The sequence below is a fragment of the Agelaius phoeniceus genome, assembly GCF_051311805.1.
Source record: "Agelaius phoeniceus isolate bAgePho1 chromosome W unlocalized genomic scaffold, bAgePho1.hap1 SUPER_W_unloc_1, whole genome shotgun sequence".
Lineage (NCBI taxonomy): Eukaryota > Metazoa > Chordata > Aves > Passeriformes > Icteridae > Agelaius > Agelaius phoeniceus.
In genome coordinates, this window is record NW_027509866.1 from 321,730 (window position 1) to 335,624 (window position 13,895).

Sequence of the window (13,895 nt, forward strand, 5' to 3'; positions counted from 1 at the left end):
GCTGGGAGTTTCCTGTGCCACTGCAGACGCTGTTGCTCAGAGCCAGGGCTGCCTGGCAGCCACCCCCAAACTGCCCTGAGCATTTCCTCTGCTTCACCTTTGCTTTCTTTACTTTTTCTTGGTACAAATTTCTTCCTCTGGCCCACCCCTGTTCCCTCCCCTGCAAACAGCCCATCCCTGCCCTGCTCCTGCTGGCCACCCTATTCCTGATCCAGGCCAGGAGCCATTGGCCTTCTTGCCCACCTGGGCACACTGCTGGCTCATGTCCAGCCTGCTGTCCATCAGTCCCTGCAGGTCCCTTTCTGCCTGGCTGACCCTGAGCTGTGAGGAATGCCCGGAGTCTAAGGTGCATCTCTCCAGGGGATTGTTGTTGATGTCTCCCCAGTAAGCTCACAGGCCTACACAAACACACACTGGAGTTCTCTGGGGCCGTTCATCATTTCTCTGCTCTTCAGCACCGAGGCAACGGACCCTGGCTACAGCTCTGAGCTCGTGCCCAAGCCAACCACCCCTGGCAATGGGGCTCCATGGAGCTGCTCTCAGGAAACCCCCCAAGAGCTGGGGAGTGCTCCAAAACTGCCTTGGAAACATGAGATACCTCAAAATCTCTTCATGAACATGGAATTTCCAAAAACTCACTCAGTAACAGGCTTCCCTTCCCTTCATCATCCCCAAACTTTGGCTGTCTCATTCCAGACCCCAGCCCACATCCCCAGTCCCAACCCCAACCCTTCCCACCCCTCCTGGACATCAAGACCCCCTTCCCAAGCTGTATTTCCCCCATTTTCCACCTCCCAAACCCCATCCTACCCATCCCGCCCCACCCAATGCTCATCTGCCACCCCTCCTGATTTGCATTCCACTTTGCCCAATCTCCTTCCAACCCCATTTCATCCTGAGGGGCTGTGGAATCAAGGAATTATGGGGTGGGATTGAGTAGCTTTCAGTGGCATTGAGTGGTTTTGAGTTGACAGATCAATCCCTCTCATCTTTTGGAGTGCCAAGAAATAAAGACAACTAAACCAAATACCCCCCAAACCCCCCCATATCCTCCCAGATATCTCCCAGAATGCAAGATTCCCCCAAAACACAAGTAAAATGTGATGCTTTAGATGCCTTTGATGAATTTGTTGATTTTTACCCTGTTTTTTTGTGTTTTGAAGGGAGGAAGATAAATCAAAAGATAATGAGAGGCAAAGAAAAAGGAATACCAGCCACTTCTGACTGTGTATCAGAGGGAATGTGGGTCACCAGGGCTCTGAGCAATGTGGGTCCTCTGATGGGGATGCAGTTGGAGCAGTGCATGAAGCTCCTCCTGCAGCCGGGGCTCTCGCAGGGCTTCCCTTACCGGTGCCTCCGTTGGTGTCGGGTGAAGAACGAGCGGTCTGAGAAGCTCTTCCCACACTGGGGACACTCGTAGGGCCTCTCCCCGGTGTGGATGCGCCGGTGGGTGATGAGGGTGGAGTTGTGCTTGAAGCCCATCCCGCAGTCGGGGCAGCAGAAGGGCCTCTCATCCGTGTGAATGCGCTCATGTACAAGGAGGTGGGAGCTGGTGTGAAACCTCTTCTGACACTGGGGACACTCGTAGGGCCTCTCCCCGGTGTGGAACCTCTGGTGGACAACCAGGTCGGACCTGTGGCTGAAGCTCATCCCACATTCCAAGCACTCATAGGGCCGTTCCCCAGTGTGGATCCTCTGGTGGCAGATCAGGTTGAATCTCTTCCTGAAGCTCTTCCCACACTCCAAGCACTCATAGGGCCTCTCGCTGTCATGAATCTGCTCATGGACCACCAGCTTGGAGCTCTGGCTGAAGCTCTGTCCACCTTCCTGGCTCAGGGTGGGTCTTTCCTCCTCAGAGTACCCTGGGCTGGGTTTTGAGCCCCTCCTCCTGCGGGATCTTTTGGGATTTTCCTCCCCATTGGATTCCTGTGCCATGGAGTCACTCAAAATGGCCTCTTCCATGAGGTTCTGCCAAGGAGATTTTTCCTCCCTGGTCTCCATCCTCAGCTCCTTCCCTGGGGGAGGAAGGACAAGGGGAGGATGGGATTTGCCTCCATGCCACAGGGAAGGGGAAGGAGATCCCCCCAGTGCATCCCCGGCAGGACGGGGTTGGCAGCAGGGTTGTCCTGCAGCCGGGGGCTGTGCTGGGCTGGGAGATGGAGCAGGAGAGAGGGGGAAAGGGGCACTGACTTCCTCCTCACCTGCCTGGGTGTCCTGGGACATCTTCCTCTTCCTCGCAGCCTTTTCTTCCATTCAGCCAAGGTTTGGGAATGGGAAATCCTGGTTTGGGGAAAAACAAGGTGTGAGTAGCTTGGGTTGGGGCTTCCTCCCGCCCAAGTCCATCTCTACAAGTTGCTTGATGTCCATAAAAACCTCCAAAAATCAAGAGTGAATCAAAAAAAGCCACCAGGAGTGTCCCATTTCCAGTCTCATCCCCCTGGGGTTCTGGTGGTCCCCCATCTCAGGGCTGCTGGCGATCCCATGGGTCCTGGGGATCCCCCCTCTCCAGGGTCCTGCTTAGGGATTCTGGGGGGTTTTGGGGTCCCAGGGTTCCCTTCTCCAGCCTCCCCCCAGTCCAGTCACTTGGGGCTCCCCCCTCTTCCCACTGCCTTGTCCTGGTTTAGGGCAAATTTGGGAGAAAACTTCCAAAGGGGTTTCCTCTAAAAAGCAGATTCAAGCAGCCCTAACCCCCAGCCAGATCAGGAAAAGATTTCCATGGAGAAAAGGGGAAAAAAACTGTTTATTTAACAGGCAAAGCATTCACCAGCACAAAAATGAACAATACTAAACAATAAAATCTCTTGCCACTCCAAAAGAGATGACAAACTCAGAAAGTCCCTCCGTGGGCTGTAGCTAGGCTTACTCAGTCTCTTATCAGTCTCTCCAGCGCTGGAAATGCCGTGGCCCAGGCCAGGCCCAGTGGGCCACAGGTGGGAGCTGCCGGTGGTGTTCTGGTTGTTCAGTCCAGAGCAGGTTCAAACAGCTCCAAAGAAAAAGAAAAACCACAGTCCAGGTTCAACTTCTCTGCCTCAGCGAGCTAAAACTAACTAAAAGCAAAGGAGAGCTCTGTCCTGCTGTTTGTCTGTCCATAGACAACTGATACCTTAGGGTTTAAGTTTTTCTGCTCTGTTTTGGTGTGCAGCTTTAGCTTTATATTAAGTGTTACTGGGATCTTTTCACAGGGTGGTGTAGACAAAACAATCCTGTTCTAGCTGGAGACTCAAGGACAATCTCTTCAAATTTCAGGCCCAAAGCATAAACAATGTGAAAAGAGGAGGGCGGGCAAGGAAGCAAGGAGGATTAAAGTTCATAATTTGAAGCTATTAATCGGGCAGTTAACTCCTATATGGAAATGGGCTAAAACTTATAAAAATGAGAGATCTCGTGACCAAGCCCTCTTTTGCTCCCATCTCGGAGCCATCCAGGCAGAGCCACAGCTGTGGCTCCGGTACTGCCAGGGTGTGGCCTTTGAAGGCACTTCAGCAAAAATCCCCTTCATTCCTCTTAGCTCCGTGTGGCCTCTGTTCCAGCTCCTTAAGGCATCACAACAGCCCAGGAGCCGGAATGTGGAGGAGTGAGAGCAGTGTCTGAAAACAAACTGCAGCTTCTTCCTCCTCCCCTTGGCTCTCAGAACCAGCCTTAAAGGTGCAGAACTCATTTCTGGGCTAAAGGGACCGATGGGGCACGAGCATCATGAAGTCACCCCAGGACGCGCCCCTGTCAGGGTCAGGGGGTCCCGTCCCCGCCTCATCTCCGGGCTGCCGGGGGTGCCCCAGCTCCGGTATCGCCCCTTCCCCTCTCCCCACCCCGGGGGTCCCCCGTTCCACAGCCCCGGCTCTCACGGGGATCCCCAAAACCAATGTCCCGCCCCGTCGGTACCGGGCCATCCCCACGTGGACCCCCCGGGACCCTCCCGAGGGGCGATGGCGGCTCCTCTGCCCCCGAAAAAGCTCCTCTTAGGGAGCCCGGAGATACCCGGGGCTCGAGTCCGGGATCTGCCGGCTCCGAACACGCTCCAAAAAAATCCTCCCGGACACCCCTGGCTGGAGCCGGGGCGAGCTCGGCCTAGCCCTCACCTGCGGCTCGGGGCTGGGGGCGATGCTCCCGGGGCAGGGGCTGCTGCAGGCTCAGCGTGCGGGCGCTGCGAGCGCCGGGATTCTCCCGCTCCCGCTCCTGCTCCTCCTCTCCCTCCTCTTCCTCCCGCATTTCCTCCGCTGCCAGCCCGGACCCCCCTTTCCCACCCCTCTGCCCCGCGGCCTCGCAGCCCCGGCTGCTGGGTGGGGGAGCCCCCGATCGGCCCCAGGGGTGGGCAGGGGGCTCGGGGACCCCCCCCGGGGCGGATCCGTGCCCCCGGCCCGAGCCCCAAACTCCGCTCCGGGGCCGCTGGGCTCTGCGGGTCCGCCTGGCAACCGGTGAGTCATCGGCGAGAAAAGCTCTGGTTGGCTGGAAATTGTTCAGCGCCTCCTCTGATTGGCTGGAATTGTGAAAGGCGCTGCGCCCTGCGGGTGTCCCCGGGAGCTGCGGAGTCCGGGCCGGAGCCTTTTCCTCTTTCTTTCTCCCCCTCTGAGAACTCTTTCCTATTTCTTTCTCTCTCTGAGATCTCTTCCCGATTTCTTTCTCTCCCTCTCTCCTCCCCATTTCTTGTTCAGTTCAATCCAAGTTCGAGCAGATCCACAGGTTGCGTTCCCATGGTTCTCATTCGCACCTTCCCTGGGGCAGAGGCGTCTCTCCCTCGCGAAATCGTAACCCATGGGCAGGGTCCCTTCCCAGCCCAATCCTTCCAAGATTTTGTTGGGGACTCGCTTCCATCTCCTCCCTCCCTCTGCTTCCAGCGAGGAAGGTGCTGGGAAATGTCCATCAAAGCCACCTTTGCCGTGTGCTCTGGGAGCCCACAGAGCTGCTGGACCTTGTCCCCTGGCCCTGCACAGCTCCTTGGGAGGCACGGCAGGAGCAGCACCCTGGGAACCTCGGGAATGCCCCTCTCGGATCCATGGCACACACTGCCAGGGGCTGGAATTCCAGTTCCCAGACAGGAAAAGATGTTCCTGCCCTTGAAGGCAAAGCTCTCAAGAAGGAGCCAAAAGCCAAGTGGAGCAAGATCTTACAGTGACATTTCACTGCCAGCCTTCATAACTTCACCCATGGTTGTTGTAGCTCCTGAATGGGGAATTAAATCAGGGCAGGGTCTTTGGTGGGAGCTGCCCTGGGTCAAGGGAGACACTGAGAGAGAAACAGAGCAGGCAAAGAGAGGCAGGAGAGAAAGGGGGACACAAACACAATCAGCTGAGAAGGTGGCACTCTGAAAATAGACCAGAACTGATGGAAAAGGAATATGACAGAAAGAAAACATTTTGCCCCTTTTATTTCCTATCAAAATACAATTTCTTCCCCTTCTCAGAAACCTCCTCCCGGTGTCATTCAGCAGGGCTGTCAGAAAGTCCTTCATTCTGGGTGGATGTTCCAGGCTGCAGCCACAAGCAAACAGGGAATGGGGATTTTCCTGCTCCTGGGGAGTTTGACATCCTCAGCTGAGGAGAGGAGGAGACACCAGAAGAAAAGGACAGCTGGGCTTCATCCTCCCACAGGAAAGAGAGGGGGGAAATCTCTCAGCCTGTCTGCAGCTGCTCCCACAGGGATGTGAGGGCTGATCCCAGAGCCCCAAGGGTCACAGTCAGGGCTGCCATCAGGGAATGCTCACCTGGTATTGAGGGGCAGTGTGGGAGCACCTGGATCTTGGGGCACCCAGCTGTCCCCCATGTTTGGAGGTGCCTGAGGAGGGCTGGGACAATGCCAGGGACATCCTGCAGTGACATCCCCCCTGTCCTGCTCTGGGTGAGCTCAGTCCCAAACCTGACCCTGATCCTGGTCTCAATCTCACTCCATGTTTAGACACACTCACAGTTCTGTATTTAATCTCATCCCAGTCCCAGACTCGTCTAGCCCTCAGACCCAATCCCAAGCCCAGCCCTAAAGCCAATCCCATGTCTAGCCTTAACCCCAATCCCAGCTCTAATCCAAATCTCAGCCCCAACTCCAAGCCCAGCCCCAATTCCAGCCCCTTCCTAAATCCTCAGCCCCAAACCAAATCCCAGGTTCAGCCCTTCTGGGGCTTTGGGGGTGTCTCTGTCCCTGTGACCCCGATGATGTTTGGGTGGGGTCCCAGCAGGGCTGAGAGGGACAGAGACCCCCCCGGCCTCGCCAGGGGTGAGAAGGTGGCAGAGCCCCCCCAGCCCCAAGCAGCCTCAGCGGTGAGAGGGACACAGAGCCCCTGGTGCCCAGCCCTGCACAGGCATTGCCTGAGGCCAGAGGGATGGAGACCCCCCGAGCATCCCCCAGGGCCAGGGGACAGAGAGCCCCGAGCATCCCCTGGGCTGAGAGGGACAGAGACTGCCCCGAGCACCCCCTGGCACAGGGGTGAGAGGGAGGGAGACCCCCCAGGCATTCCCTGGGGTGAGAATGATGGAGACCCCTGGGGAATGGCCTGGGGTGACAGGGACAGGGACACCCCTGGGGAATGGCCTGGGGTGACAGGGACAGGGACACCCCTAGGGAATGGCCTGGGGTGACAGGGACAGGGACACCCCTGGGGAATGGCCTGGGGTGACAGGGACAGGAACAACCCTCCCAAGCCCCTCCCACGCATTCCCAGGGCATGACATACAGAGATCCCTCGAGCATCCACTGAGCACTGTGTTATAAATGAGAAGCTTGACTAGGCCAATATTCAAGCAACAATCAATTTATTATTTAATATGGTAAAGCATGAGCAATACAGCACTGGGTACAGTGGGGGAAGTTTTCCCTCCAACTGCACATCCATAGTTGAGGCTTACAGGTATTTATAGGGGTACTCATCAGCTTTCTCAGCAGTTTCTATTCCCAATTTTTACTCATTAGCAGTTTCTATTTCCAATTTTTATATCACAATTCTATACACTATTGTGATTTAGTTTTTCTCAGGATATATCCCAGAAAGGAGTATCCCCAGATGGTGGTGTTTCGGTTTCCAAAAGAAACCGATCTCCCAGATGGTGAGGTCTGGCTCTCCAGATGTGGGTCCACCTTTTAATTGCAAGGACTATAAATCTCATCTAATTCCATGAGCCCCTGCAATGTCAAAATGGACCTTTGGATCCCTGGGGGCCCGCAGTGTCACAATGGGCTCTTTTGGTTCTACAGCTTCCCTATGGCCCCTCGGTTCCATGTGTCCTGCACTGTTCCATGAATCCTTAGTTCTATGGGGTCCTGTAGGGTCACAATGGTCTCCTTGGTTTCATGGTGTCCCAGTTGCCATAATTTCCATGGTATCACAACTGCCCTTGGATCCCAAGAGGCCCCATCGTGTGACAATGGCCCCTTGCTTCCATGGCGCCCTGCAGTGTCACAATGGTGCCCATGATTCCATCAGGCCCTGCAGTGTCACCATGGACAGTTGGTCCAATGACACTCCACAATGTCACCACGGCCCCTTGGTTCCACAGAGCCCCACTGTGTCACTGTGGTCCCTTTGGTTCCAAGACTCAGAAGTGCCAGAATGACCCTTTGGTTCCATCAGGCCTTGAAGGTTCAAAATGGTCTCCATGGTTTCATGAGTACCCCCTGTGTCACAAGAGACTCTTGGGTCCCTGAAGTTCTTCAGTGTCACAATGGGCCCTTGGTTCCATGAGGTTTGGCAGAGTCCCAGTTGACTCCTTGGTTCCATGAAGCCCTGCTGTGTCACAATGCCCACGGTTCCATGAGTTTCCATGGTGTCACCACGGTCTCCTTGGATCCCCAGTATCACCATGGTCTCCTTGGTACCATCCAGGCCTTGTAACAAGAGACACTGAGCCATTTTGTGCCTTAGATGAAAGGCTGCAGAACTCACGGTTGTGAGGCTGTGTCACTGATAAGAAACAAAAACCACCTGAATCTGAATGCAAAATATCATCTCAAGTACCTTCAATCCAGGCCTCGACAGAGGTAGAAAACACAAACAGAGATTCCACAGTAAATCAAAAACAGGGACTGTACTTTGAATGCAGGCAAAATGCATTCAAGTGCATTCCAATGCACTCGATATGATGGGGAGGTGATGATCCCCTATTCCAAGAGTGAACTTAAGAAGGGCTGACTATTGAAGGAACCACAGAGAACCACAATATAAGAAAAGCAGGCGGCGTAGGTAATTCTGGGATAGGCAGACCAGAAAGCAAGAGCAGATGAGCCAGTGTAGTCGCCACCAAGAAGATCACGTTCACATGCTGTGGGCAGCAACCCCATCAGGCCGTGTCACCATCCCCTGGCACAAGGGGGGTCACAATGGTTCGTTTTACTGATCTCAGAGCGCAAAGACACACAGCAGGGGACCTTCAGTATTAACCAAAACAAACGCACCTTTCATTGAGTGCCCACAGCAGATGCAACACAAGGATTAGAAAGCAGATAAAGGATAGAGAGACAGAGAAAAGGAGGGGGGGAATAGCTGCCATGAGAGAGATGAAATCCTCGTGGTCCGGCCAATAGATCTGTCTTGTCACATCGGGGAGAGTCTCAAAGCCTTTGGTTAACTCAGGGGTGTTTTATAATCTACCACCAGGAGGGGAGCAGGATGGCACATGGAGGGAACAGTGGAGAATAAATCCATTGAGAACAGGTACAGACAGCCCAGTTCTGAACAGCACAAACCGGTGCCAGCAGTGAGCGGGGCCCATTGTTTCAGGACTGGTTCCTATGGGAAACACCCCGCTCCCCATGGCAGACATCCCGCTCCAGTCAGGCCAGCACCCCTGGGTTAGAATTTGAAGGGTCTCAGTCTCAGTCCTTGGGGAGGGCTTCAAGCTCCGTCCTTGACAGCGGTTGTGAGGCACCTGAGGGATCTTTGGACCGTCTCTTACAGACAGACATCCCAACACATAAAAATAATCATGCATTTCCCCTTAAAAATAAAATTTACTGAATTAATAAAATTATAATTATTTTTCCTATACATAAAATAATTATTCTGTATTTGTACTACCAAATTTGAATATTTATATTAAAAAATCCATACCTTTTTAGCAAGCAAAAAATTTATTGGTCATTGGTTCTAAGTAACACAATTTCCTTCATTGATTTATTGACCAATGTGGCTGTTGATTTCTCCTTCTTTATGCTAATTAGTCCTATTTTAAATCTTTTGGTCATCTTTTTTATCATTTTCACAGACAGGATAAAAGGGGCCACTTTGGGGTCCAGGGAGAACTTTCTGGGGTACATTTGGGGCAGTTCTGGGTCTGGGGAGGGAATTCAGAGAAAATTTGAGGGTCTGGAGGACACTTAGGGGAGCCGGGTGGGCACTTGGAGGGGCACTCAGGGATTCCGAGGGACAGCTCGGGGTCCGGGGCAGCACTTGGGGGTCCCCGGGGGCCCTTGAAGGTCAGGGAGGGGAATTTGGGGCCCTTCGGGGTCCGGGGCAGCACTTGGGGGGCCCTGATGGGGCTCTCTGGGGCGCGGGGGGTGATGGGAGCTGTAGGCACGGGTCTAATACGGTTTAACGGGGCCGGGGAGCATCACGGGAGTTCAAAGCGCAGCTGCAATGGCTCTCGGTGGAAGCGCGGGGCATGATGGGAGATGAAGTCCTGGCTGGAAGATCGCTGGACGTGCGCCGCTGAGCATGATGGGAGCCGCAGTCCCGGAAGTGGTTCGAACGCTTTGTTTAGGGGTCTGGGAAGGTACTTGGGGGACACTTTTGCGTCCGAGCCGCGACTTGAGATCCTCGTGGTAACGTAAACGGTTCGAGAGAACTTGCGGGGATCTCGGGGAGCTCTAACCGGGCTCTTTAGGGCGTGGGGCACAGCAGGAGCTTTCGGCGCGGGACTGTGTTCTGAGGGGCTCTGGGGCCGCGGGGGAAGAGAGGAGATGAATTCCCAGAAGTGGCTGTACCGGCCATCTGTGGGGTTGGGAGCACTGGGGGGTCCGGGGACGCTTCTGGGGGGCCCCGAATGGGCGCTGGGGGGGCACTGAGGGATCCTGGAGGGTCTGAGGGACACTTAAGGGACAAAGAGGGGGCGGATCCCGGGTTTCTGTGAAGCGCGGGGCATGACGGGCGTTGTAGTCCCGGCTCCAATGGGGCTCAATCGGCCCGCGGGGCATGACGGGAGTTGTAAGCACAATGAAAATATGTCGCCCACCGTAGGCACTGCCCCCGAGGCCCCGCTCCCGGCGCTGATTGGCTGTGGGTGGTGATGGGCGGAAGCCTCGGCAAATGGGATGCGGAGGAGACCGGAACAGCCCATTCAACCTCTCCAGTCCCTCCCAGTACAGCGCAGTTCATCCTCAGTACAGACCAACTGATCCCAAGTAGATCCCAAGTAGAACCCAGTACAATCCCAGTGCCCCTCCAATACCTCCCAGGACAGCCAAGTCCCTCCCAAGACACCTGAGTTTATTCCCAGTCCCTTCCAGTTCCACCCAGTGTCATCCACAGGATGCCCCAGTGTCCCCAATCTGCTCCTCAATGGCCCCAGTGTCCCCAGTTTGTCCCAGTATCTCCCAGTATCACTCCCAGTATGTCCTGGTATGTCCCAGTCTGTATCAGTGCACCCCCACAGTCCATCCCAGTCCACACAGATTCCCCTTCAGCATTCCTCGTGTTCCCAGGTTGTTCCAGTCCTCCCCAGTGTCACTCACAGTATGTCCCAGTGTCTCCCACAGCGTTCCCAGTGTTCCCCAGTATGTCCCAGTCCTCCCCAGTGTTTCCAAGGACAGTTTAATTTCTCTCGGTGCCCATAGCAGCCAAACCCAGCAGTGGGGTCAGTGCAGTGCCCATGGCCACAGCCCCTTGCAGTGGCCCAGTGCAGCTTGGGCTGATGATCCACCCTCACAGCCGGCTCAGGGCAGCTCTGCAGTGGCTTTGGTGGCACCTGGGGCTGGCACACACCTGAGCAGTGTGTCTGTTTGCAGTGGGGAAACTCAGGAGTTTGAGATTGCTGCAAAAAGCACAAAAAAAAAAAAAAAGCACCCTCTTAGGCTGGGTGCAGCCAGCTCTCCAAGCACAGCAGCTCCCAGGGCAGTGAGGACAGACAGGATGGGGCTGGGCAATGTGGAGCAAGGTTGTCCACACTGGGTCAGAGCTCCAGGCACAGCTTCTGTGAGCAGGCCAGAGCTGCTGAGGAGAGACCCTGGGTCAATATCAATCACAGAATGCTGCAATCACCTCTGCCCTAAAGAGAAATAAAAGACACCCTTTAAAATAGGAATGTGTATTTCTTACAAGTTCTTTGAAATCTTTTTCCATAACTGGACTAGGAAAACTTTAATGACCCTCTCGGGGCTTTGGTGTTGTTTACATCAGACTCAGTGCCTGAGAGTGTCTTGAAAAAACTTCTCAAGAACTCAAAGTTAAATTTAGACTCCAAATTTTCTTGAAGTTTTAATGGGTCCCACTGAGGGACACGACTGGGAAAGTGTCCCCAGGTTCCACTACGAGCAGAACACGGGAGGCAGTGATGGCAGCTGGGCACAAGCAAGGCAAAGGTGTCTCTGTTGCTGAGCAAACCTGGATGTGGTTCAGGAATGCAAAGGACCAAGGCCTGAGCCCCAGCCCCTGGCCAGGCAGATCCTGTCCCTCCCTCATTGCTCAGGGCCGACAGCCTGCAGGGACAGAGGCGCAGGGCAGGGACACCGTAGGACAGCCTGGGCTGCACAGGGCACAGGGATGGGCAGCAGCTGCAAGACAGCCCTGACAGAGCCAACTTGGGCAGCACTTTGACCATGGCTGCTGGCCCTGGGCCTGAGGCCACGAGGGGACAAGTGACCCTTGCAGGCCTGGGGCCTCATTGCCTCCTTGTTCCTGCTCAGCAGCCTGGCAGGGGCCGCCCCATGCTCCTGCCCTTGGCATTGCCCATCCCCACATCCCAGTGCCCATCCCGGGAAGAGCCCTGAGCAATGAGGGAGAGACAGGATCTGCCTGGCCAGGGGCTGGGGCTCAGGCCTTGGCCCTTGGCATTCCTCAAACACATCCAGGTTTGCTCAGCACCAGAGATGTTAGCGTTCAAAAACACATAATCACATCAGCGATTATATGCGGTGCTTTTTATTCAAGAGCTCTGGGAATCGGGGTAGTTTCCACCCAGATCTGATTCCGACCATACATTCGAGGTGAACGTGTTTTATACTCTATCATTACATAACTTTCATGTTAATTATTAAACTTATATTGTTCTATTGTATACACAGATTTCAGCTAAACATAGCCCCCTTTAAATTTCCAACATAGTTTCTCACGATTCTTCTTATGGTTATATAATAATTATATTTAATTACTAAACAATCACCACATCTAACAATTATATCTTTTATCATACTGCTTATGCAGGTGCAGTGATCTGAGAAAACACAAAGCCCAATATTTTCAAAGACTATTTTTAACATTTTCCAGGGCTCCACTATCAGAGACACCTTTGTCTTGCTTGTCCCCAGCTGCCATCACTGCCTCCCGTGTTCTGCTTGTAGTGGAACCTGGGGACACTTTCCCAGTCGTGTCCCTCAGTGGGACCCATTAAAACTTCAAGAAAATTTGGAGTCTAAATTTAACTTTGAGTTCTTGAGAAGTTTTTTCAAGACACTCTCAGGCACTGAGTCTGATGTAAACAACACCAAAGCCCCGAGAGGGTCATTAAAGTTTTCCTAGTCCAGTTATGGAAAAAGATTTGAAAGAACTTGTAAGAAATACACATTCCTATTTTAAAGGGTGTCTTTTATTTCTCTTTAGGGCAGAGGTGATTGCAGCATTCTGTGATTGATATTGACCCAGGGTCTCTCCTCAGCAGCTCTGGCCTGCTCACAGAAGCTGTGCCTGGAGCTCTGACCCAGTGTGGACAACCTTGCTCCACATTGCCCAGCCCCATCCTGTCTGTCCTCACTGCCCTGGGAGCTGCTGTGCTTGGAGAGCTGGCTGCACCCAGCCTAAGAGGGTGCTTTTTTTTTTTTTTTTGTGCTTTTTGCAGCAATCTCAAACTCCTGAGTTTCCCCACTGCAAACAGACACACTGCTCAGGTGTGTGCCAGCCCCAGGTGCCACCAAAGCCACTGCAGAGCTGCCCTGAGCCGGCTGTGAGGGTGGATCATCAGCCCAAGCTGCACTGGGCCACTGCAAGGGGCTGTGGCCATGGGCACTGCACTGACCCCACTGCTGGGTTTGGCTGCTATGGGCACCGAGAGAAATTAAACTGTCCTTGGAAACACTGGGGAGGACTGGGACATACTGGGGAACACTGGGAACGCTGTGGGAGACACTGGGACATACTGTGAGTGACACTGGGGAGGACTGGAACAACCTGGGAACACGAGGAATGCTGAAGGGGAATCTGTGTGGACTGGGATGGACTGTGGGGGTGCACTGATACAGACTGGGACATACCAGGACATACTGGGAGTGATACTGGGAGATACTGGGACAAACTGGGGACACTGGGGCCATTGAGGAGCAGATTGGGGACACTGGGGCATCCTGTGGATGACACTGGGTGGAACTGGAAGGGACTGGGAATAAACTCAGGTGTCTTGGGAGGGACTTGGCTGTCCTGGGAGGTATTGGAGGGGCACTGGGATTGTACTGGGTTCTACTTGGGATCTACTTGGGATCAGTTGGTCTGTACTGAGGATGAACTGCGCTGTACTGGGAGGGACTGGAGAGGTTGAATGGGCTGTTCCGGTCTCCTCCGCATCCCATTTGCCGAGGCTTCCGCCCATCACCACCCACAGCCAATCAGCGCCGGGAGCGGGGCCTCGGGGGCAGTGCCTACGGTGGGCGACATATTTTCATTGTGCTTACAACTCCCGTCATGCCCCGCGGGCCGATTGAGCCCCATTGGAGCCGGGACTACAACGCCCGTCATGCCCCGCGCTTCACAGAAACCCGGGATCCGCCCCCTC

General features: G+C 54.4%; 1 protein-coding gene and 1 long non-coding RNA gene across 3 annotated transcripts in view; both read right to left on the bottom strand.

Moving 5' to 3' along the window:
* The window catches only part of LOC143692541 (uncharacterized), a 52,990-nt gene extending 43,226 nt beyond the window's left edge, over positions 1–9,764 (bottom strand). Inside the window, exon 1 of the long non-coding RNA XR_013180331.1 lies at positions 9,032–9,764. This is a non-coding gene — a long non-coding RNA (uncharacterized LOC143692541). The remainder of the gene's footprint in view (positions 1–9,031) is intronic.
* On the bottom strand, positions 840–4,215 carry LOC143692507 (uncharacterized). Of its 2 annotated transcripts, XM_077172741.1 has the most exons (4): positions 4,077–4,215; positions 2,864–2,983; positions 2,202–2,280; positions 840–2,015 (listed from the first exon to the last, which is right to left on the bottom strand). In XM_077172741.1, exons 3-4 carry the CDS (start codon positions 2,251–2,253, stop codon positions 1,345–1,347), a joined length of 723 nt encoding a protein of 240 aa, XP_077028856.1. In that variant the 5' UTR covers positions 2,254–2,280; positions 2,864–2,983; positions 4,077–4,215; the 3' UTR covers positions 840–1,344. The 2 variants fall into 2 exon arrangements, with proteins under 2 accessions (XP_077028856.1, XP_077028857.1); XM_077172742.1 differs by lacking the exon at positions 2,864–2,983 and having other exon boundaries at positions 4,077–4,176.
* Positions 9,765–13,895: the final 4,131 nt, after the last annotated feature.